The 26,048-nt window shown below is 29.3% G+C and overlaps 3 protein-coding genes across 3 annotated transcripts in view; all 3 read right to left on the reverse strand.

The window, feature by feature from the left end:
- LOC111615258 (calcyphosin-like protein) overlaps window positions 1–6,519 on the reverse strand; it is a 12,945-nt gene extending 6,426 nt beyond the window's left edge. The window contains exons 1-4 of the mRNA XM_023356671.1: window positions 6,378–6,519; window positions 4,875–4,956; window positions 4,404–4,581; window positions 4,045–4,254 (exon numbers count right to left, since the gene is read on the reverse strand). Coding sequence (XP_023212439.1) covers window positions 4,045–4,254; window positions 4,404–4,581; window positions 4,875–4,948 — 462 coding nt within the window. The 5' untranslated portion in view covers window positions 4,949–4,956; window positions 6,378–6,519. The remainder of the gene's footprint in view (window positions 1–4,044; window positions 4,255–4,403; window positions 4,582–4,874; window positions 4,957–6,377) is intronic.
- A 908-nt stretch (window positions 6,520–7,427) lies between these two features.
- On the reverse strand, window positions 7,428–9,993 carry LOC111615259 (calcyphosin-like protein). The gene is made up of 4 exons (XM_023356672.1): window positions 9,576–9,993; window positions 8,073–8,154; window positions 7,607–7,784; window positions 7,428–7,457 (listed from the first exon to the last, which is right to left on the reverse strand). The coding sequence occupies exons 2-4, from the start codon at window positions 8,144–8,146 to the stop codon at window positions 7,428–7,430; spliced, it is 282 nt and encodes a 93-aa protein (XP_023212440.1). The 5' UTR covers window positions 8,147–8,154; window positions 9,576–9,993.
- A 14,410-nt stretch (window positions 9,994–24,403) lies between these two features.
- Window positions 24,404–26,009, reverse strand: LOC111615261 (KRAB-A domain-containing protein 2-like). Its single transcript, XM_023356674.1, has 2 exons — window positions 25,588–26,009; window positions 24,404–24,548 (listed from the first exon to the last, which is right to left on the reverse strand). The coding sequence occupies exons 1-2, from the start codon at window positions 26,007–26,009 to the stop codon at window positions 24,404–24,406; spliced, it is 567 nt and encodes a 188-aa protein (XP_023212442.1).
- Between the last annotated feature and the right edge of the window lie 39 nt (window positions 26,010–26,048).

Genomic DNA, 26,048 nt, shown 5'->3' on the forward strand with positions numbered 1-26,048 from the left:
GATTTCAGGCCAAACTAGTTTATCCTATGTGTGTCAGGATATACTAGTTTAGCCTAGGACAATCTAGTTTGGCCTAAATACTTTAGGCTTAACTAGTTTGTCCTAGGCCAAACTGATTTAGAATTATTATTTAACTAAGGCCTGGCCAACCCAAATTGTTTTGCGGGACACTTTGATCACTCAAAACATTACAATGGGCCACAATTTAGGCAAACATGCTTTTAAAAAAGTAAAACAAATACAAAATGAATAAGATTTCATTGTTATACCAAGAGTTCATACTCACACTTGCACATTATAACAATGACACATGCAAATTTTCATTTATTTAATTGTTTTGGTATACACAAAACGGAAAACAAAAGTTTTAATAGATATATAATATCACTTAGCAGGTCACACAATTTAATGTAATGGGCCACGGGTTGGCCAGGCCTAATTTAAGTATATTAATGGTTAAAATAAAATTAAAAGGCAATCAATTAGATGAACATTATTTATTCAAATATAGTCTACTTAATTATAAAAACAGTATTGATTAGAAGTGACAACACTTGTACAAAACTATAAAATAAAAATAAACAGTACTTATCGGTTTGTATTTTTTTTTTATTAAGCAATGTACTTTTAAAGATAATTAACTTTCGAAAATATTTTCAAAAATTCAAACAAAATAATAAAAATAACTTTTAAAGTCAAACTAAAATTAAAAATGAATTTGTTTGTGTTTCTTAGTGTAACATATAAAATATTTAATCTTTTATTTATTTTTACAGGGCAGGTTAAAGTGTACCTAGGCAACCCCAATGGTGGCACTCCTCCTAGAGGGGAGCCGCCAGCAGGCCGCCCATTGTTTAATGTCACTAGTTATTGATTCACGGTAGTTCTTGAACAAAAGAAAAAAAAGGAAACGTCTACTAAAAATGTAGTTAACCTAACCAAACCTAACCTAACGCCATTAGGGTTACCTAAGTACACTTTAACCACCGGGTGTACTGTGGTGGCATTTCGAATTACGCAAAATCATTTTTTTTACACTGGCACCTATTTGTAGTACATAAATCAGTTCGGCCTAGGTCAAACTAGTTAAGTCTAAAGTATTTAGGCCAAACTAGATTATCCTAGGATAAACTAGTACAGTAGAGCGTCGATTTTCCAAAAGTCAATCATCCGAAAGAATTCCAGTCGGCAAATTTAAATTTTCACCAGTGCTGTGGCGCTTTAATCTTTGGCTATATCTTGGGCTACTCAAATATTTTATGTTTTTGATACTAAATTAACATCTGAAGTATAATTTTTTATTGTTTTTATATTTTTCAATANTTGATTAGAAGTGACACAACACTTGTACAAAACTATAAAATAAAAATAAACTAAACAGTACTTATCAGTTTGTATTTTTTTTTTTATTAAACAATGCACTTTTAAAGATAATTAACTTTTGATAATATTTTCAAAAATTCAAACGAAATAATAAAAATAACTTTTAAAGTCAAACTAAAATAAAAAATGAACTTGTTTGTGTTTCTTAGTGTAACATATAAAATACTTAATCTTTTATTTATTTTTACAGGGCGGGTTAAAATGTACCTAGGTAACCCCAATGGCGGCACTTCGGCCTGTTGTGCTCCCATTGGTTAACGTCACTAGTTATTGATTCACGGTAGTTCTTGAACAAAAGAAAAAAAAAAAAGGAAATGTCTACTAAAAATGTAGTTTACCTAACCAAACCAACCTAATCTAATGCCATTGGAGTTGCCTAGGTACCGTACACTTTAACCACCAGGTGTACTGTGGTGGCATTTCGAATTACACAAAATCGTTTTTTTTTTTTTTACAATGGCGCCTATTTGTAGTACATAAATCAGTTCAGCCTAGGTCAAACTAGTTAAGCCTAAAGTATTTAGGCCAAACTAGATTATCCTGGGCTAAACTAGTATATCCTGACATGCGTAGGATAAACTAGTTTGGCCTGAAATTGGGGTTGGCCAGTAACATATACATTACTTTCCTGGCTGTTATACATTATCATTCTTTTTCCTTTTTATAGATTTATAATCTGTCACAAAATGATTTCCCCAGTTTTTTACTCTTTTGGACTTAGAACACCTTGAAATGTTGAGAAATGCAAAAATATTTGGGTTTTTTCTGTATGCATAGATGTTAGAATGTGGGGGGCACAATTCAGTTTAAATGTAAAATTTTGGAAGATCATTTTTGACTGATTACTTTACTTTCCCTCCATTATATATAACAGCTGGAAAAGTAAAAATTATTGAATACATATTTATATATTGACTATCATTACTTAGAGGAGTCTTTTAGCTTTGGAATTAAAAAGTTTCTACATTCTATCTTTATTAGAACTATTTAGTTAAGCTTTTATTGAGGTCACGTAATGACACCAAACTGGGCCTGGGAATTCTGATAACAAGTCTGCCCCTGGTCAGAGTTGGATGGTAAGGCAAAGTTGGAGTTGGTAGATTTTTAAATGACTCCACAGCACTGGTATTATCTCATCAAAACCAACCACTATTTTAGGATTAAACTTATATAAAAATTTAAAATAAATTATATATATATATACAGTATNAAAATTTCGACATCGGATACGTTAAACTATTTTTTCGTACGTAAATCAGTTATCCGAAATATCAGTTATCCGGACAACCCCAGTCCCCAATTGATTTGGAAAATCAATGCTCTACTGTATATCCTGACATGCATAGGTTTGGCCGGTAACATATACATTACTTTCCTGGCTGTTATACATTATAAACCTATAAAAAGGAAAAAGAATGATAATCTGTCAAAAAATAACTTCCCCAGTTTTTTACTCTTTTGGACTTAGGACCCCTTGAAATGTTGAGAAGTGCAAAAACATTTGGGGTTTTTTCTGTATGCACAGATGTTAGAATGTCGGGGGCACAATTCAGTTTAAATATAAAATTTTGGGAGATCATTTTTGACTGATTACTTTACTTTCCCTTCATTATATGTAACAGCTGGGAAAGTAAAAATTATTGAATACATATTTATATATTGACTATCATTACTTAGAGGAGTCTTTTAGAATGTAGAAACTTTTTAATTCCAAAGCTATCTTTATTAACTATTTATTTAAGCTTTTATTGAGGTCACATAATAACACCAAACTGGGCCCAGGAATTCTGATAACAAGTCTGCCCCTGGTCGGAGTCGGTAGATTTTTAAACGACTCCACAGCCCTGGTATTATCTCATCAAAACCAATCACTATTTTAGGATTAAACTTATATATAATTTATTTAAAATTTTTATATTACATTATTTTCTAAGTTATTCAGAATTGTTGTATTTTATTTATTGCTTTTAATTTTAACAAAAATATCCAAAAAAATATTTAGTTACAAAAATAATTCAACTACATAACATCTACTGCACACCGGATTGTATAAAATAAATATGACATACTTGAACCTATAACCGATGTGAATCGAATAATTTTCCACGACGAACATTTTCATAACCCCGAAAAAAAAAATTATTCGATTCACATCGGTTATAGGTTCAAGTATGTCATATTTAAATAATTCAACTTTCGAAGTATTTTAAAAATAGTTTTAGCTGATTTATGTGTTTCAGATAATCAATAAAACATTTTATTTTGACAGAACATCTTTGAAGTAATATTGATTCTTGCAGTTGATCAATAATATTTTACATTTAATCAATCAAGTGGATGGACATAAATACATTTTTCATTTCATACCATTTTTAATGTAAAAACTGGAAATAGTCCAAAAGCTAAATTCTGAAGCCAAAATTTTTTTATTTCTTTGAATTTATATTAGAAAACCATTTAAGCTATAAATTATCCTGAAAAGGTCTATTGTTAAAAGTTCAAAAACTGATAAAAATATTTTCAGTTAGAGGCTAAATTTCTGACAAGTCATGTCTTTCTAGAAAAATTGCTTCTCTTTTATATTTCCAGATTTATTTTAAAAAATATGTACAGCTAAAGTTTAAAATTAAATAATTGCTGTATTTAAAAAAAGTGACAAACCTTTCCATCTGGATCATTTGGGGCATCAAAGTTTTGTAAGAACAGTCCAAATATTTCATCTTCACTCATTTCAGTGTTAATAAATTTAGGGTGACGTGTTACATCATAGGTATTTTTTAGATCTTGAATTGTTATGATACCATCACCAGTTTTATCCATTTTTTGAAAAGCTTGTCCAATTATATTCAAACGGGTCTGTGACATTGGAGGCTAAAATAAATAATGATTGATATTATTAATAAAATAGCAATTTATATTCATTAAAAATTCAAAATCAAAAAGCAATTTGTGTGTTTATTTTTATTAAAAAGGAAATAACTATTTACAGATAACTATATAACAATAAAGAAAAAACTTACTCTTATTGCTCTTAGAAATTCATCAAAATGAATAGTACCACTTCCATCTCTATCAATCTCTTGAAAAATTTCAGTAATTTCTTCAGGACTTAATTCTAGTCCATATTCTTGTAATCCTTCTTTAAGTTCCGTTAAGTCAAGTTTTCTGTCACGATTATCGTCTAATATGCGAAAAGCTCTATAAAAACATTCAAATTAATATCAAAATTGAAAAACACAAGTGGAAGAAAATCCAATTATGAAGAAAGTATTGTGTTACAAAATCAGTTTTGAATGAACTGATGTTCATGTTTTTATACTTTGATGTAAATATATTCAAAAAAGTAGTGTGTTGTAGAAAGTATTAGTATTGTTAATTTCTGAGATCTTTGTTGATGTTATACGAAACATGCATACATTACACCTTCATCCATGCAGGACAATTGGATTTTGAGTGATTGTAACAATGTCTTCAATTATGATAGCATTTACCTTCCTAATCCTTTAATTCCATGAGCTCCACGTTTTAAGCACTGGGCACGAAGTTTTTCAATTAGAGCAGACATGATTTACACTAAAAATTAAAATTTCATAAATTAAGATTACAAAAGTTCTCGTTATTTAAACATGTTTACTATATTTAATAAATTCTTTATATTATCATTATTTTACATATTTAAGGATACAGTTCCTCAAGCATACAATTCAACCAGAATATTTCATTTAGAGAGAACTTTTTTGCAAGTTTTTGTTATCCTAATAAAATGTTTTGGTTGAATTATTCAGATTTAATCTTCACTAGGCACCATTGTCACAGTGCTAACAAAGCCTAGCTGTAATAATCCCCGAATGTAAAAGAAAAATGAGGAGGAGAAAAAAATAAATCATTTTTAGAAACAATCTTTCACAAGATCCTAAGAAACTTGCATTCTATAACTGCCAAATATTTAGTAAAAAAATAACAAGAATTAAAAGAAAAACACAGAATAAGTTAAAATTGTTTAAAAATTAATGTTTTCCTTGTTACAAGGAGGAGTAAAATCATTCATGTGGCCCAAAGTAAACTGCCAACACAAAATTACTGTATTTGTTGAAATATACAGTATTTAGGGTACAGGATTAATGCTGCATGATACAATATCAAAATTAAATTGTTATCTAAATATACAGGTAATAAGATTCTTTCTAACAAGCAATTGTGAGGAACACTTATGACTAGTTTTTGGGTGTGTCTGGCCAACCCAGAAGGGACATAAGGAAAACTGAAGCAGAATATCTCGAGTTGCTTCTGGACTCACGATTTCCTTTTGTTTTTTTTACTCATTATACGAGCCAGTTTATAGTCGGACGTCCATTCATTTATAACTATATAACAACATACCGACAGTGATCCAGAGAGAAAATCTTGCCAATTTACATCACAATTAAGAATGTTTTTTAATTTGAAATTGTATACATAATAACTTTATACACCTTTCATTTTAATTACTTAAATTTTAACTCGCATGCTTAATTTAAGTAATGTGAAAGTGAAACAATTATTATAACAATCATATTATTAATGCATACAATTTATTACACGTCAACCCTTAACAGGTTGATTACTCACAGACACTATTGGGGACATACCAAACATTGTTATTCATAATGAGAAACAGACCATTGAAAGTTTTTCTTCCGGCATTATTCACCAGACATTACTACATCTACCTACTCGCGTGAGTCATAATTACACTTGTTTTAAAAAACTGAAGTTTAAACGTACAGTTTAGCAAATTTATTGACTTTATTTACTAAAGCCAATTTACATATTATTAAAAATAATTAATATCGTCATCTGACAAGCGGATAAAACTATTTTTAATTCTAAAATATTAAATAAATAACGTTTTTACAGTTATTAATGTACTATTTTGACATTACCAACGCTAAATTGTTACATAAAATAGTTACAACTGTATATAATTAGAAATCTTTAAACTGTGTTATACTTACATTTCTGTTTCTTGTACTACCGTCTAAAACACTAACTCGTGAGCCGTCACTTGTCAATTTCCACCAAAACTGCCACACCTCGCTCGACGTCACTGATGATGTCATCCTTTCGTCGAAGTCGGGATGATGTCACGAGTTCGTTGAAATTAAGGTGCGATTGCGCCGATTAACACACTTCTCATGTTATAAATTTATTTTTGTATCGTTTATTTATTTATTGAGCTTACAAATAGTTTTGCTTTTTGTAATATTTCGGACTATGATAATTCAAATAATAGTTGCGTGGGAATTGACACGCAGACATTTATCTAGTTTATCTAAATTGCATCAATAATTTCCGTTTTAACGTATTTCGTGACATATTTTAAATTTAGAAAATTTTAAGCTTATTTTAAAACGTTTGTTCTGATTAAAATCAGTTTAAATATTAATCAAAATTCATGGTAAGTCATTTATTAATCCATTGTCAAAAAAGTTCAAAATTCATTGCTGTGTTTAATCATTGATCGCAATTACTTTAGTTGCTGTAAAAATATTTTAAAAGAATTGGCACAATGTTATATACTGATAGTCAATTATTTAAATACAGGTTTCTATGTTAGATCTAGGGCCTGAGAAAGGTGAAATGAGATCTGAAACGTTCTAAATATAGGCCTATATGATTAAAATTGATAAAACAAATAAATAAATAATAACAAATAAAGCAGTGAAAAATAAAACATTTTTCACTCCTTATATTACTTTTATATTATTTTATATAAAATCATAACCGCCGAGAGCTGGTGGGGGCCTGGAATAGTACGTCCTCTTTAGTTATCATTTATTTATTTATTTTGAACTAAACTCGTAGAATATTTATTAATACAAAACATCCTAGAGATTTTATTTTCTGTCATTAAAAACAACATTAATTTTATAGGAATAGGAGCCATTGCGGGCTCCTAAATTTTCTCCAGTCCCATGACAAATTCTGACAGAACGTCGCATTTTTCACCGGATGCTCGCCCTCTGGTGTTTAAAAATAAAACTATTCTATCTGGGTCGTTTGATTCATTCTCGTGTATTATCAGCCATTGGAGGCTAAAATAAATAATGATTGATATTATTAATAAAATAGCAATTTATATTTATTAAAAATTCAAAATCAAAAAACAATTTGTGTGTTCATTTTTATTAAAAAGGAAATAACTATTTACAGATAACTATATAACAATAAAGAAAAAACTTACTCTTATTGCTCTTAGAAATTCATCAAAATGAATAGTACCACTTCCATCTCTATCAATCTCTTGAAAAATTTCAGTAATTTCTTCAGGACTTAATTCTAGTCCATATTCTTGTAATCCTTCTTTAAGTTCCGTTAAGTCAAGTTTTCTGTCACGATTATCATCTAATATGCGAAAAGCTCTATAAAAAACATTTAAATTAATATCAAAATTGAAAAACACAAGTGGAAGAAAATCCAATTATGAAGAAAGTGTTGTGTTACAAAATCAGTTTTGAATGAATTGATGTTCATGTGTTTATACTTTGATGTAACTATATTTATAGTGTGTTGTAGAAAGTTTTAGTATTGTTAATTTCTGAGATCTTTGTTGATGTTATACGAAACATGCATACATTACACCTTCATCCATGCAGGACAATTGGATTTTGAGTGATTGTAACAATGTCTTCAATTATGATAGCATTTACCTTCCTAATCCTTTAATTCCATGAGCTCCACGTTTTAAGCACTGGGCACGAAGTTTTTCAATTAGAGCAGACATGATTTACACTAAAAATTAAAATTTCATAAATTAAGATTACAAAAGTTCTCGTTATTTAAACATGTTTACTATATTTAATAAATTCTTTATATTATCATTATTTTACATATTTAAGGATACAGTTCCTCAAGCATACAATTCAACCAGAATATTTCATTTAGAGAGAACTTTTTTGCAAGTTTTTGTTATCCTAATAAAATGTTTTGGTTGAATTATTCAGATTTAATCTTCACTAGGCACCATTGTCACAGTGCTAACAAAGCCTAGCTGTAATAATCCCCGAATGTAAAAGAAAAATGAGGAGGAGAAAAAAATAAATCATTTTTAGAAACAATCTTTCACAAGATCCTAAGAAACTTGCATTCTATAACTGCCAAATATTTAGTAAAAAAATAACAAGAATTAAAAGAAAAACACAGAATAAGTTAAAATTGTTTAAAAATTAATGTTTTCCTTGTTACAAGGAGGAGTAAAATCATTCATGTGGCCCAAAGTAAACTGCCAACACAAAATTACTGTATTTGTTGAAATATACAGTATTTAGGGTACAGGATTAATGCTGCATGATACAATATCAAAATTAAATTGTTATCTAAATATACAGGTAATAAGATTCTTTCTAACAAGCAATTGTGAGGAACACTTATGACTAGTTTTTGGGTGTGTCTGGCCAACCCAGAAGGGACATAAGGAAAACTGAAGCAGAATATCTCGAGTTGCTTCTGGACTCACGATTTCCTTTTGTTTTTTTTACTCATTATACGAGCCAGTTTATAGTCGGACGTCCATTCATTTATAACTATATAACAACATACCGACAGTGATCCAGAGAGAAAATCTTGCCAATTTACATCACAATTAAGAATGTTTTTTAATTTGAAATTGTATACATAATAACTTTATACACCTTTCATTTTAATTACTTAAATTTTAACTCGCATGCTTAATTTAAGTAATGTGAAAGTGAAACAATTATTATAACAATCATATTATTAATGCATACAATTTATTACACGTCAACCCTTAACAGGTTGATTACTCACAGACACTATTGGGGACATACCAAACATTGTTATTCATAATGAGAAACAGACCATTGAAAGTTTTTCTTCCGGCATTATTCACCAGACATTACTACATCTACCTACTCGCGTGAGTCATAATTACACTTGTTTTAAAAAACTGAAGTTTAAACGTACAGTTTAGCAAATTTATTGACTTTATTTACTAAAGCCAATTTACATATTATTAAAAATAATTAATATCGTCATCTGACAAGCGGATAAAACTATTTTTAATTCTAAAATATTAAATAAATAACGTTTTTACAGTTATTAATGTACTATTTTGACATTACCAACGCTAAATTGTTACATAAAATAGTTACAACTGTATATAATTAGAAATCTTTAAACTGTGTTATACTTACATTTCTGTTTCTTGTACTACCGTCTAAAACACTAACTCGTGAGCCGTCACTTGTCAATTTCCACCAAAACTGCCACACCTCGCTCGACGTCACTGATGATGTCATCCTTTCGTCGAAGTCGGGATGATGTCACGAGTTCGTTGAAATTAAGGTGCGATTGCGCCGATTAACACACTTCTCATGTTATAAATTTATTTTTGTATCGTTTATTTATTTATTGAGCTTACAAATAGTTTTGCTTTTTGTAATATTTCGGACTATGATAATTCAAATAATAGTTGCGTGGGAATTGACACGCAGACATTTATCTAGTTTATCTAAATTGCATCAATAATTTCCGTTTTAACGTATTTCGTGACATATTTTAAATTTAGAAAATTTTAAGCTTATTTTAAAACGTTTGTTCTGATTAAAATCAGTTTAAATATTAATCAAAATTCATGGTAAGTCATTTATTAATCCATTGTCAAAAAAGTTCAAAATTCATTGCTGTGTTTAATCATTGATCGCAATTACTTTAGTTGCTGTAAAAATATTTTAAAAGAATTGGCACAATGTTATATACTGATAGTCAATTATTTAAATACAGGTTTCTATGTTAGATCTAGGGCCTGAGAAAGGTGAAATGAGATCTGAAACGTTCTAAATATAGGCCTATATGATTAAAATTGATAAAACAAATAAATAAATAATAACAAATAAAGCAGTGAAAAATAAAACATTTTTCACTCCTTATATTACTTTTATATTATTTTATATAAAATCATAACCGCCGAGAGCTGGTGGGGGCCTGGAATAGTACGTCCTCTTTAGTTATCATTTATTTATTTATTTTGAACTAAACTCGTAGAATATTTATTAATACAAAACATCCTAGAGATTTTATTTTCTGTCATTAAAAACAACATTAATTTTATAGGAATAGGAGCCATTGCGGGCTCCTAAATTTTCTCCAGTCCCATGACAAATTCTGACAGAACGTCGCATTTTTCACCGGATGCTCGCCCTCTGGTGTTTAAAAATAAAACTATTCTATCTGGGTCGTTTGATTCATTCTCGTGTATTATCAGCAGTAAAGATGAATAGCAATAGAAAAAGTAAAGCTTTATGTTGCGTTCCAAATTGCAATTTCAAAGCCTTATGGGAGCCTAATATAAGTTTTCGTCTATTTCCACATGAAAAACAGATGATTATTCGGAAATCGGTCGGTTATATTTATGAGCTTCTCCAAATTCTGAAAGAGTGGATTAAACTGTTAAGAATTGCCAGTTTTCCGATTGTCCAGCTTTACATAAACAAGTTATGCTATCGATTTTAAAACATATTTTCTTAAAGTTTAAAATCCAGTAATTTTATGTGGGACACAGGGTCGGATTTAAGCATTTCGAAGCCGTAAGTTGAACTCTGTAAGTCCCCTTACCAACCCTTGACAATTTTAGAAGTCAATCAAAAGAAAAGAATTAAATCAGACTATGTCTCTGATTTAATACGGATATTGGAAGAAAAGGATGTGAGGTTTCATTAGTTTTCTGTTTTATAACTGAATTTAATTAAATTTCTATAACCATTCCATTAAAAATCTTTTTTTAAATTTTTTTAAAAAAGATATATTAATTCTTAGAAAAACAATTAATGAAATACTACACAAAATAAAAAGTAAACTATATTTTGTTGGTTTGTAAAAAGATGTTTATTACAACATTTTCTTTCTTGTACAAATGTTTGAGTCCCTTTGAAAGTCGAGGCCCTAAGCAACAACTTACATAGCTTTTTATTTATAAATCCGGCCCTGATAGGACAATGTCAAAGCTGATGTTTTTGAACACAAAGGGCACAAATATGTATAGAACGATCGCGCTCATTTGTTTCGATATCACATAGTGACGTGCCCCGCTAGCAATAACTGTTCTCCTTATATAAAATTTTTCGATAAACAGTTACAAGTAGCATATATCATTATATCGGACAGTAATATATGATTAATTTTACATTACTAGTTTCAAGCGACCCAGATAAAGTGGCCACTTTGGAAAAATGCAACATCCTCTATAGTTCATGAAAAACGCGAATAAGGGTCTGTTACGAAATCATGTTATTTCTTCAGTTATAAATGAAATAGACTAATAATACAGTTCATAATGGAGGTTAATAATTTGTGTTCTTAGAAGATAGAACTGATTTCTAATAAAATATATAAGGAGTGGGGGTATATATTCTTAGATTTATACCGTAGACCTATTCATTTTACGCGTTTCTTAAAAAAAAAACATAATAATAATAATAATAATAATAATAACTTACTGTCTCAGATTTACATTTTAAATGTTTTCTCGCACAGATTCAGTTTAATTGTGATTTAGTCCGTTTTTAATACTAAAATTTTCGCTAATAATTTTTGAAAATACTTTTGATATATTTTATTGCCACACACGACGCTAACATTTATGGCTATAAAACTAACATCTGTTTGGATTTATATGAAGCAATCATGAAAATGAATTCCAATGTTAATATGATACAATAATCACTTTTCTGTTTATCGATTCACAGGAAAGTCAACTATGAAAACTATTAACGTTAAATACGATTCAAATTTTCTTCGAATTTAGTAATTAGTTCTTCTTTTATGACTTTTTATTTGTTTATTTGAATACCGATGATGTTAACGTGAAATAATGATAATCGCTTTAGTGTTCAGTTATTAAATTTAAAAAACTGATTTAAAAGTGTCTCAATTTAGCAGTTTTTCTTGGAAGTCTTCTAACCATTAACAAAATCATTTTCTTATATTTAAATATATAGGCCTATATATAGGCTATATTTAGCTTCTGAATTAGTGACAAACGAAACAAACCTGTATTATTACAATGAAAGGTGTGTATTTTGACAGTAGACTATTATTTATTATATTTGAATCTATTTTCATTTTCTATTGATTGTACATCTTGATTTTCATTTTTAAAAAATTGAGTAAACCAAGAAAATTATTCTATTTCCATCAGCGGAATATCTAATTCAGATACTCACTACAGAAAATTATTACACTTTTCCCTGTCGTAGATGTTACAGAATTCGTTAAATTACATTTAAGAAATAAAAAAGCAAACAAAAAAGTATTATACTGATCAATCTAATACAGTATTTAAATTTCCTTTTTATTTTCTGTTTATTCGGTTATTTAAGACCAGGTGTAGATTTGATACCAGCAAGGCTGGCACAGAGGGTTTCTCGAAACTGTAGTGTTTTTAGTGTTTTAATTAACTAATGTAAAATATTTATATATATACAGTATAATATGAAAATAACATATATTAAAATCTTTTAATAAGCAGTAAAAATTACCTGTTTTTATTCGTAATTTTTATAGCTTTCAGCAATACCACTCAGATAGTGGGATATGAGAGGCATTTTTCCTAGGCTCTCTCCGCCAACTTAATTACAGTAGAGCGTCGATTTTCCGAAAGTCAATCATCCGAAAGAATTCCAGTCGGCAAATTTAAATTTTCGCCAGTGCTGAGGCGCTTCAATCTTTGGCTATGTCTTAGGCTATTCAAATATTTTACGTTTTTGGTACTAAATTAACATCTGAAGTATAATTTTTTATTGTTTTTATATTTTTCAATATATTTATTTTGTTTGTACAAAATAAAAAAATAATTTTTAACGATACAGTAGTCTTTGTTAGGCTTAACATCGACGAAAATTCAACGCGAAGCGACACGCAACGAATAAAAATTTTAACATCGAATACGTTAAACTATTTTTTCGTACATAAATCGGTTATCCGAAATATCAGTTATACGAACAACCCCAGTCCCCAATTGATTCGGAAAATTGACGCTCCACTGTATATTAAATACGAAAAACTCGTGAAAAGATAAGCTAATTATGAAAAGTAAAATAATATCTATTATAAAATATATACATTATTTGGTTGCATCGAATGTTAAATAATAAATTTTTAACAAGAATGAGAATTTGCTAACTTTGAATCATTATATGAAGCTCGATAAAGTGCTTATAAACAGCGATATAATATCAATAATACGAATGCACCTGGTATAGCTTCTCTCTCATAGGTGGCATCAATCTAAGTATTTACTGCTAAGTGGCTTAATCTTAATACTAATGTGCTGTACAGTACATTAGCGCAAAACTGATCGAATATACTAATTTTTTAAAATTTTATTTATTAAATCGACAATAATTATTTATCATTTGGGGAAAATAACCTGATATATACGCACTGTACATTTAATATACATACGAGTACATTATAACTATTTACTTTTCGCTTTATGTGAAGAAATGTACAGTACCTTTCATCTTTCGCCGTGAGCGCCAAATTTTGTCACTGCGTCTCTAATAATAATCTATGAATAAAAAGTTAACAAATACAGAAAGTTATGAAATATATACCATTGTGCGCAGATTACACTCCCGCCAGAAAGATTTTAATTCTAATCAAATTAAGACGAATCTGTCCTATATACTGAATATATAGATTTTTTTAATCGCTCTTCATAAAGACTACATTCGAATTCTCTTGGAAAAACTTCTACTTACTATTAGCGACGGGACGATTCAACTGTTTCTAATATTTAGTAGGCTATGTTTACTTACAATTATAAAATGCTTGAACAACACCTTAAATACTTTTTCGACAACATTTTAATTTATTTAAACCAGCGTTTTCGACCCCTTTTCATAGTTCTGCGTCAAGTTTAACGAGAAGATTCGAACTGTTTAAGAAGACAGTTCGAATTTTCTTGTTAAACTCGACAGAACTATGAAAAGAGTTGGAAAACTCTTTTCATAGTTCTGATTCATCTTGAAAAAAATCTAGCAATAAGTTGAAACATTTAGTGGCGCCATCTATTATGATATCTTATTAAAAAACTTTTTATATTTTTAATTATTATAAAATAGCAAAAAGCTTAATTTTGAAGATAGGGTTTTTATAAAATAATTGTCGCGTTTCTTAAAAAAAAAACATAATAATAATAATAATAATAATAATAACTTACTGTCTCAGATTTACATTTTAAATGTTTTCTCGCACAGATTCAGTTTAATTGTGATTTAGTCCGTTTTTAATACTAAAATTTTCGCTAATAATTTTTGAAAATACTTTTGATATATTTTATTGCCACACACGACGCTAACATTTATGGCTATAAAACTAACATCTGTTTGGATTTATATGAAGCAATCATGAAAATGAATTCCAATGTTAATATGATACAATAATCACTTTTCTGTTTATCGATTCACAGGAAAGTCAACTATGAAAACTATTAACGTTAAATACGATTCAAATTTTCTTCGAATTTAGTAATTAGTTCTTCTTTTATGACTTTTTATTTGTTTATTTGAATACCGATGATGTTAACGTGAAATAATGATAATCGCTTTAGTGTTCAGTTATTAAATTTAAAAAACTGATTTAAAAGTGTCTCAATTTAGCAGTTTTTCTTGGAAGTCTTCTAACCATTAACAAAATCATTTTCTTATATTTAAATATATAGGCCTATATATAGGCTATATTTAGCTTCTGAATTAGTGACAAACGAAACAAACCTGTATTATTACAATGAAAGGTGTGTATTTTGACAGTAGACTATTATTTATTATATTTGAATCTATTTTCATTTTCTATTGATTGTACATCTTGATTTTCATTTTTAAAAAATTGAGTAAACCAAGAAAATTATTCTATTTCCATCAGCGGAATATCTAATTCAGATACTCACTACAGAAAATTATTACACTTTTCCCTGTCGTAGATGTTACAGAATTCGTTAAATTACATTTAAGAAATAAAAAAGCAAACAAAAAAGTATTATACTGATCAATCTAATACAGTATTTAAATTTCCTTTTTATTTTCTGTTTATTCGGTTATTTAAGACCAGGTGTAGATTTGATACCAGCAAGGCTGGCACAGAGGGTTTCTCGAAACTGTAGTGTTTTTAGTGTTTTAATTAACTAATGTAAAATATTTATATATATACAGTATAATATGAAAATAACATATATTAAAATCTTTTAATAAGCAGTAAAAATTACCTGTTTTTATTCGTAATTTTTATAGCTTTCAGCAATACCACTCAGATAGTGGGATATGAGAGGCATTTTTCCTAGGCTCTCTCCGCCAACTTAATTACAGTAGAGCGTCGATTTNTCTGTTATGATATCTTATTAAAAAACTTTTTATATTTTTAATTATTATAAAATAGCAAAAAGCTTAATTTTGAAGATAGGGTTTTTATAAAATAATTGTAAATGTTAGTAACGAGTACAATCGCCACTAAATCCGACCCTACTGAAGATACACACGACCCCTCGATTTTTCTCTCTACCCCTCGATTTTTAATCACCAAAATTTAATAACTTCAATCCCTCTAATACACAAACCTCCCTGCAAAATTTCAGAAATTTTCGGAAAAAATCACAGGAGTTATTAAGCTGATCACATTATCACAAGATTATCACAAGTTATCACAAGATGAACAAAATGGTGTCTCCCACATACAGGGAAAAAACCCGAATTTTTTTGCATTTCTCGAAGTTTCGAGAACTCCGCAGACAAAATATGTAAAAATCTTGAGGAAATGGGTTTTTTGACCGATCACTATACTTTTCCTCTGCTATACACATCAAGAGCCGGGAAAATAAAATCATTTTTTAAACTCAAAACGGCATTAAACTTATTGCGAACAGTTATTTTTACTTAGAATTGTGCGAATCGCGTTTGAAAATTTAATAAAAACATTTAGGCCTATAGTTATAATAGAAAAGTAGTTTTATCATTATAAAACACTTCTATATAAGCTGAAACTAATTTAGTTTGAACACCTTAATTGAATACTTTTTCAGCAACACTTTAATTTATTTAAACCAGAGTTTTCCAACTCTTCATAGTTCTGCGTCAGGTTTAACAAGAAAATTCGAACTGTCTTCTTAAACAGTTCGAATTATTTATTTTATTAATAACGAGCAATTATTTATCGTGACATCGTCACAATGCCGGACATACAATATATAGATATATCCAACTTATATATATACATACTGTATATTTTATATAATGTGCAGTACTGTACTGTATATACGATGCCCTTTTTTAGAGTTTATGCCCCCTTTTTTGTAGTCTGCGGGCGCCGGTGTTAGAGATAGTTAGATAATTAAGTGATGACTAACAAGTGATATGTCATAGGAAGTAGAACAATGAAAACACTTGTTAGGCACTGAATTTTTGCAGGTTTTTCGCCTCCATCTAGGCTACTCAAATATTTCAGTATTTTCGAAATGTAACATATAACATTGGAGGAAAAGCACTTCTACCGAGTATAGCCTATATGAATTGTAACATTTTTTAAACTTTCAGCCTTAAAAAGATATAGCTAACCCTCTATAACATAATATGAAAACATGCCAAAACGGAAAATTCCTACCGTTTCTGTTGTGTTCCATTTTAGACAGATTTGACTGAGTATATATAGCCTAACAAACATACAGTTATAAGGTAGGCCTATATATAATGTTTAATAATGTTCTTGATGGTCTATAAATTCATAAATATAGGTAGGCCTATAAACTGTATATATTTAAATCTGTATAAAGCTTTCGTATACTTATACGGGTATGATCACTCCATGCTCTAGGCAAAAGCAAAGGGCTTGGGGTGGCACATTTTCAAGAACAGAATTTCTCAAAAATAATTGTATAAAAAATAAATAAATTATAATTAAAATGAAAAAATTAAACTTTAATAAAATCACGCTTTGTATTTAAAATATATAAATAAATGCATTTTTCTAAGCTAATTTTTAAAAATACGAAGGGCGGCAAACAACTGTTTGCTTGGAGCCGATCCCGAGTATGTTATAGGCCTATACGTAAATAATATATGACTATAAATAAACGAATTTTTAAACTATAACTATAAAAATGACAGGTACTACAGATAAAGTAGAAATAAACACAAAACAGGAAGTGAGTAAAACAGAAACGGCAAATACATAAATTATACTGTGGTTAAATATATTTCTGTATTGTAATATATCACAATATATATTTATTTATATAAGGGTGATAAGAAGGATGCTTAAAATTAGACCGGAAGAATATTCGAAAACAATCATTTATTATAAAAAAGAAAAACTTGGGAACTGTATGCACTATAGTGTAATACTTCCTGTTGTGCTATAAAGATCAATTATTTTAAAAGGAAAAACAAGTATTGAAATGTTGTATAAATAAACACGATACATAAGATTAAAACACCATGTAAAGCATAATATAGGTGAAAGAAAACATTTTAGTAAGTTATAAAATGAAAGGAAAATATTTCAAATATTAGAATTTTTATCAGTTTAAGTATATTTCATGGACAGAATGAAAGCTAATAGCTTTAATATTAAAATAATTTTATTATATATTCAATTTATTCTTTTAATCGAGGCATCTTTGAAAATAACTCTCCAGATTATAACTTGTTTCTGAGCTACTTCTGTTTTATTCTATTTAACATTCTATTGCAATTTAAATGTCATTTCTGCAAGTTAGTTATTCGATTGTTCCCTTTTTATATCAATAATTCAAATTGAACATATTTTCTTCATTTACGTTCTCAGATTTAAGTTTTTTGTGCTCATTCATACTATTTCACATTGTAACTTTGATAGCTTCAATTCATCAAAGCTATGGAAATTTTATTAATTTTTGTAATAGCTTATTTTCTGTACTAAATAATGATAAAAAATGACTTACTTTTCGAAAAATCATATTCATTTATTCTCTGAGTCCTCGTTTTAATATTGAATTAGATCAATGATGCCAATTTTGGCACGTGTCAAATTTTACATTCTAAATTTGATATTTATTTACTTTTGAATGTTTTTAAAGTTGTTTAAATATCACAGGATAATACGAATAAACTTACCTACAAATGTAAATATTTGCATTTAATTCCAGTCACTAATTTCCTGTCTAAATCGGCACGTGGCAGCGTATACCATTCCATCAGACAACATACCGATCGTTTCATATAGGCCTATATTTAAATCTCTAAATCTTTTTCTTCCTATTTGTGCAAGAGATTCCATTTTAAGACAAAATAGTATAAAAATATAAGTTAAATACTGTATTTTGAATCTTTACATCTGCATAACTTGAAGATAAAACAAATTACCGTACATAATTAATTAGTACAGTATTAAAAAATTTTTCTTTCTGAAATATTTACGAATTATTTATACACTTTAACGAGAAAAAATCAGCTAAAGTGTGATATATTTTAAATATATTGCTAACAAAATAAATAAAAGTAATAATTAAAAAAAAACTTAAATAAGTCACTTTTGATTGATGAATATGCATAAATGTCATGCTCGTCCTGTACAGTACATGTAGTTATTTTGATTAATTTACAGTATTGTACTGTACATTTGTAATGTTGTTATATTCTAATTTTACTTAATAATGCAAATATTTAAAAGTAAAATGTTTCCGAAAAAATTAAGATAATCTATATCTATTTCTATTCTGTTTAATTAAAAAAATCCAGCAACGAGTTCGTGACTTTCCAGGCTGTTACATTTTATTTAAAAATAACTTTTATATTAAACCTATTAATTATAATAAGAAGGCAAAATGCTTAATTTCGAGGGTAAAGATGAGTTTTAAAAAATATTATAATTGCCAATAACGATTAAAATTTTCATTAAGTTCGACCACACCCGAGATATGACATAGATATGACATATGACTACCCTCTCTATCTCCCACTCCTTCGAACTTTAACCATCAAAATTTAATAGTACGAGGGCTATTTTTTAAATAAGGTCCGTTTTTTAATAAGAAGAAAAATACTGTAAATATCATTACAATATATTTTTTTCCATATTCTACATACTTTTATCTACTTTTTTACATAATTTCCATTTTCGTTCAAACATTTGTCATACCGCTCAAAAATATTTTTAATTTTGACTTCAAAGAAATCTGCCGCCTGCCGCCGGAAGACATTAGGTCACTCCGCTTGTCTTGTATGGCACGGCGGAGTTTTCTGAAGGTCACAATAAGCATCAGAATTGATTGTTGTGCCCCTTGCATAAAATCCACTAACAAAGTCCCTTTCCTGTCCCAAAAGACAGTTACCATGGTCTTTCGTGCTGAAATCGAATAACAGATCCTATCTTACAGTCGGCGGGCGACTCAATTTTCTTAAACATTATAAACGTCTACAGCTCATCATACAGACAAACTATACGGCTGCAAATGGCATCTAAACACGCGCAAAGCATGCTGAAAGCAGATGCTCATGCATACTGCTGCAATCGCGCATCATTCTCACTCTCATTCACAAACGGACCTTATTTAAAAAATAGCCCTCGTATCAATGTCTATTATATACAAGTTATCATGTCAAAATTCGTTATTTAATCATTACCCCATCCTTTAATATTAAACAACAAAGACTGCAACCCACACACAGATGGAATTTTTTTCCTTTTATTTTTTACTTTTTTGGGTTCAGAAGGTCTCAAAACGTGGAGTTATGCAAAACACTCGAATAGTCAAAATTCTACATCTGTAAAATTCCATTTGTGAGAGTAAGGACAGAGAAAAATGAGACAAATCCTAGACCAGTCACAAATTTGGGACCTATCCTTCTCTGAAAGCACAAAAATATATAAATAAACATATAAAAGCAGTTTTCGTTTTTCACTTATTAAAGGACATTTTCATTTATATTACTTCCTATAGTGCTTATATATAAATGTATACACACAATATTTTATCGGTGTATGTTTTTTATAATACTGTACACATATATAACATTTTTTATATATATACAGGGTGTCCCAAAAGTCTGAGTACATGTAATGTCGCTAGATGATGGCAAGCTAAAATAAACAATGGGAGTATGTTATGATGGTAGCGAATCCATGGTGATCATAAAGTTGACCCCAAAAGGAAGGCATTTTCAAAGTTATTCAAAAAATATCTTTAAAACTGTGCATCCGAGATAAAAAAATGTCAGAAATAAAGTTGTAGGCCATACAAAAATTAGTAAGAATCTGCTTTTGCTAGATACTTAAACTTGAAAATAAAACGAAAAAATCTAGCAACGAGTTGCTTAACTTACCCCTCAACATTTGCTGTCACTATATGCTACCATATGTTATTAATTAATTTAAAAACTTTTTATTTTTTTAGCTACAGTATTATAAAAATGGTAAAAAAAAAAAACTTAATTTTGAGGGAAGAAATGGGTTTTATAGAAAACATTGTAAATGCTAACAAGTAAAATCGTCACTAAGTCCGATCCTACTGGAGATATGACACACGACCCCCTTTATCTCTCCACTCCCTCGACCTTTAATCACCAAACTTTAATAGCATCAATCTCCTTAATAAACACACTTCCTGCAAAATTTCAGAAATTTTCGACAAAAAGCACAGGAGTTATTAAGCTTCAAAGAGGGTGAACAAAATTACAAATATGTATACAAATATATATTACAAATATAAATTACAAATATGTATATGTATACAAATTGTAGCTCATTTTAAACATCACTGATGGTCCAAGTTGATTAACAATCAAATGTACTGCATAATGTTTAACTAAATATTTATAAATAATTGTGGAAATGAAATTTGTCGTAATACATTTTTTGGTTTTTGGTCATTAATATGTTTTATATATGTTTAACTTAACCGAAAATAGTGTAAAACTCCATTTCTGTTCCTGATTCGGCTGCAAAATTCGGTTTCGGGCAGACCTTTCTATCTGTGAAAAATGTAACAATACCAGATCCGATACCTGTGGTAAAGTATCGATATCGGACCAAAGTATCGAATACAAAAAGTACTCGCATCGAAGAAAAGTATCAATGCAGTATCGATATCGGCAGTATCGGGACGCCCCTACTCAGGAATGAGTTCCTCATATGCAGACAATAAAAGTAGTTTATATCAACACAGGTCCGGAAATGCTTGATTTCCGAGTTTCGAAGCTCTGTCTATGACACAACTATTTACATTGCCTAGCAAAGGTCTGTCTTGGTTTTTGAGTTATAAAGTGCATATCCGCTTGCTCATGATCGAGTACATGGTCAGAATGGAAAACCACTAGATACTCTCAGTACTTCGTGATGAAGGAGATAAGACATTCCTGTTTATAACTCAAACCAAACAGACCTTTGTAAGGTGATATGAACGATTGTCATATAGATCTTCAAAACTCGGAAACCAAGCACTTCTGAACTTGTGGTGATGTAACTATTTTTATTGTCTACGAAGGGGAAACTCATTTCTGAGGGTAAGCCGTACTTTTTTAAGACACTCTGCATATAATATATACAATTATTGGGCTGGGCTGCAATTTGAAAAAAATTGTAGACCTATAAATTACCTGTCGTCCGTCCGTCTTCTGTCCTTCTGTCTTTCCTTAATCTCGAGAACATAGTTACAGTAGATAGACAAAAACGGAGACCAGCTATAAATGGAAACCTTAGGGCAGGAGGCCCCGATTAACTACTTAATATATAATGTATATAAGATCTTTCGGTGTAAACCCAAATTCTCGTTATTTCAAAGTTTCCCCCGAAAGGTGTTAGATAGATGACTGGCACGACTCTATCGTTAAAAAAATTATTTAATAAACTTCATGTACAGGGGCAAGTCACTACTAATATGAAGTGGAGAGAATATATTTTAAATTAAATACATTAAAAATTGCAGCCCGGCATCGTCACAATAAATAATTTCAGGCTATTAGTTAAAATATATTTCAAAACAGCACGTTTATGTTAACTTCGAAAGATGAACGAATTTATTGTGACTTGAGGAATTTTTGGTTCTTGCAACTTGCGTGAAAATTGCTTATTTTATTATAAGCAAGTTAAGTTATTTTAAATTAATTTATATTATTTGTTAGATACGTAAATGTATAAACATAAAATTCTTGTTTAAATAAGATATAATTTATTGCTATTTCCAGTTACACGGAAACAGTATTTCTTCCTCGTTCGAACGAAATTATTTGAATTAATCAGCTGAACAAAATTAAATCTAGAGTAAACAAGAAATATTTCAATATCTGAACGTTTAATATTATAAACAATCTATTGCAAACAATCTAATATGAAAAAAAATCTATGATATTATTGAATATCATTCGGGATGGAGGCTTCCAGACAACGTGTTTGACCTACATACTATAACTATCATTCGAACCTGCTTTTTCGAATGTTTTCTTTAATTTAATTGCCGATGAATTTCTCCGACTATCCGACGTAATAAATATGTGAATTTTTAATAAATTAATTTTAAAAAACGATTATATTCCGATTCTATGTAAAAATTTTTAATCTTTGCGACAAAATTTTAAAAATATGACAGTTGTAGAGTGGTTATTTATGTTTAAAAATAAACAAATTGATTCTTGGCGCAAAATATTGCAATTAAAAAAATTTTTACTAAACACTTAGGAGTGAACGGATCAATCATTCGGGAATGCATTTCTCGGTAGTTTATTTAACCATTTGTTTAAGATTTTTCGAATTTCTGGACGACACCAAGAGATTTACATTGGCGCAAAGATTTTACGTAATAAGTCTAACGGAAATATCGTAGTTTATTATGGGTCACAGATAAATCCATGCTCGAAATTTTGATTTCTAGCCCAACCTACGCAACACAAAACTTTTTGACTCGAAGCCCAAATTGTTTTTTTCTCCCCGATTCGAGTTAACCAGGCTCCACTGTATTTAGTCTACGGAAGAATATTTTTCGAAGCTCAATAGTATGAGATTTCGATACAATTCACGACGTCTAAAAATATATTTACATATCTTCGTCATATTTTAGATGTTAAGCTATTATAAATAATTATACAACGGTAGGAAGACTAGAAAAAAAATAGAGAAGACAAATAGTGGACGATTCGAAAAAAACGGAGAGACTTCATTATATAGGCCTATATAAGTTGATTTCGTTATAGAAAGAAACTAAACAAAAGAAATCTTAAAATTTTATCAGTCGTGTTTTTTAATTGATAACCAAATTCGAATAATTCTACATTTATTTGTTATTTACAAAAATTGTTTTAGAATTACTTAAAAAAGGTTGTTTATAAGACTACATATAAAAAATTTTATTTTTAATTAATTTATTTTTAATTATAATTTTGTTTTTCAAACGATCTAAGAAATATTCTCAGAAGTATTTTGATCTCTCATTCTCTACATCTGTAAGAAGACACGATATATATCTAAGCATAGATTTAAGCCAAATTTCTGAATTCAATTCGAAATCGTACCTGAATATGAGTTGCAGCTTAATACCTTTATGGCTTCGGCCATATTGCATTATACACCCTAAAAATCTTTAATATAAATCAAACAATTTCTTATTAATAATAATTCAAATCACTTCAATTTCGAAAATTATTTATTGTAACCTAAGTGTTGTTCTTCGGCTTCATCTTATGTTTACTTGGGATCGCTGTACTTTATCAGCCTTCAAGAAAATTTCACTTGATTATAAATGATTAAATTGTGCTTAAAACAACTTTACAAAAGTGAATACACTTATTAAAAAAGAAGTAATGACTAAGTTTTAAATATAATAGAACCTCAGCTAATTATAAATTATATAAATACACTATTCTTATAATTTTTAATTAAGTAAATATACTATTTTTATAATTTATAAAACCTTCTCTGTAAATGTACCGAGAACGAAAATACTGTAGTGCTTTAAACCTACACTGTACTGAGGGAGTGGCTTTTTTAAAACTATGCCGTATAGGTATTAAGAATGCTTTTTCATGCCCATGGCGGGTTCTGCTGGACTCACAATGAGACTTGTAAGGGGCAGACTGCCCATGAAAAATAATTCTGAGATGACTGCGAAACATTGCAGCGAAAGGGGAGGAACCGCTATATAAGAAAAATCTCTAAAAGAATTTTAAAAAAAGTTTTAATATTTAATTTCAGTAGGAGACGAACCATTCATACTAAAAATCTTACGACAATAACACACATTTTTATTCTTAAAACTGTTGTGCGTAAATTATTAGTTATATAAATTTAATAGTCTAAACTAGGCTTTTTTCAACCTTTTTCCCTACTATCGCCCTCTTTTCGCTATTTTTCAAACCAATAACCTTGTACTATATCCACCTTGCAAACATATTAAATTCAAAGGATAATTTAGTTTATGTTGTTTATCTAATGTGGTCCTAAATACAATTTTGCTGCTAGATTTTTAATATTTGGATCTACAGTTTAAGCGGACGAAGGAATATAAATTTGGGATAGTTTATTAGAATATACACTTATGTACAGTATTTTTATTTAGAACTATTTGCACTTACTATCTTACTAAAATAGACTTTTAAATAAGGTGTATATATGTTACTGTAAAAGCCCGTATACTGGTAAATCCTAGGTTTTACTTGTAAATCTTCGGATTTACCAACATGAGTTGGTAAATGTAAGGATTTTTATAAAGTGAGATGATTTTCCGGACTTTTACCATTAGAATTTGGTACATGCTAGGTTTTACTAAAGACGATTAGTAAATGTTGGTTTTGGAAATAAAACTATGAGTTTTTTAATAATCACTTATTGCAACTATTATAAACTTACTAAGTCCTATCTATTAATAACTAGTGAAACAGTTTAAAAATACTTTTTTAACGTAACAAAAATGAAATTATCTTGTAAAAAATAATATAATAAGCTACCCGGCTAAGCTAATCAGTAATCACAGTATTTTTTCTAATCATTTGGTATTCATTGTTCATTTAATAAAAGTAAAAACGGATTTTACTTGTTACAACATGGAGAGCTATCATGGCATTTAGAATTATAAAGTAATCCTGATGACTTGCAAGCGCACTTCTTCGTTAGGCATTTTTGTAAGCAGTTGCACTTCTTGAAACCTTGTCCTCTGGTCAAAGAAAATTTTGCGACAACTTCTCGAAGACTCACTTCTTTACCTTTAATTTAACCCCTTCTGACTCATTTTCAACAATGCTTTCTTCATTGTCCTGTTCGATTGCATTTTCGACGTCATTATTTTGTTCCATATTGTCATGCGAATGCAACAACTTCTCTAAATCTTCTTCAAATCTTATAACTCTAATCATATTACTATGGATTGCTGAAGTTGCAAGGCCCATTTTCATTGGACAACCAAACATTGCTTCGTAGGGGGAACATTTGTTTCCCTCGTGATATGCTCTATTTTTCATTGCCTGAATGAATCTTAAACCCTCTGACCACTTTGATAACTGATTGGTTTCCATCCACGTACTCAACATATTTTCTATGTCTTGATTAGCACGTTCCACTGATCCTTGACTTTGGCTATGTCTTGCCTTTCCATGTACGATTTTTACATCCGGCCACATGGAGCATAAACTCTCAATAACTTGGTTAGAGAATTCTCG

The sequence above is a fragment of the Centruroides sculpturatus genome, unplaced genomic scaffold (assembly GCF_000671375.1).
Source record: "Centruroides sculpturatus isolate CEXI.00-Female unplaced genomic scaffold, Cexi_2.0 scaffold2200, whole genome shotgun sequence".
Lineage (NCBI taxonomy): Eukaryota > Metazoa > Arthropoda > Arachnida > Scorpiones > Buthidae > Centruroides > Centruroides sculpturatus.

Coding starts and splice junctions, on each gene's coding strand:
- LOC111615261 (XM_023356674.1), bottom strand. CDS start 26,009: ATGTGGCCGGATGTAAAAATCGTACATGGAAAGGCAAGACATAGCCAA. Junction 24,549..25,587: donor GTTAAATTAAAGGTAAAGAA/GTGAGTCTTCGA, acceptor AAATTCTTTTAG/AGATTTTTCTTATATAGCGG.
- LOC111615259 (XM_023356672.1), bottom strand. CDS start 8,146: ATGTCTGCTCTAATTGAAAAACTTCGTGCCCAGTGCTTAAAACGTGGA. Junction 7,785..8,072: donor GGAATTAAAGGATTAGGAAG/GTAAATGCTATC, acceptor TGTTTTTTATAG/AGCTTTTCGCATATTAGATG. Junction 7,458..7,606: donor AATTTCTAAGAGCAATAAGA/GTAAGTTTTTTC, acceptor TATTTATTTTAG/CCTCCAATGGCTGATAATAC.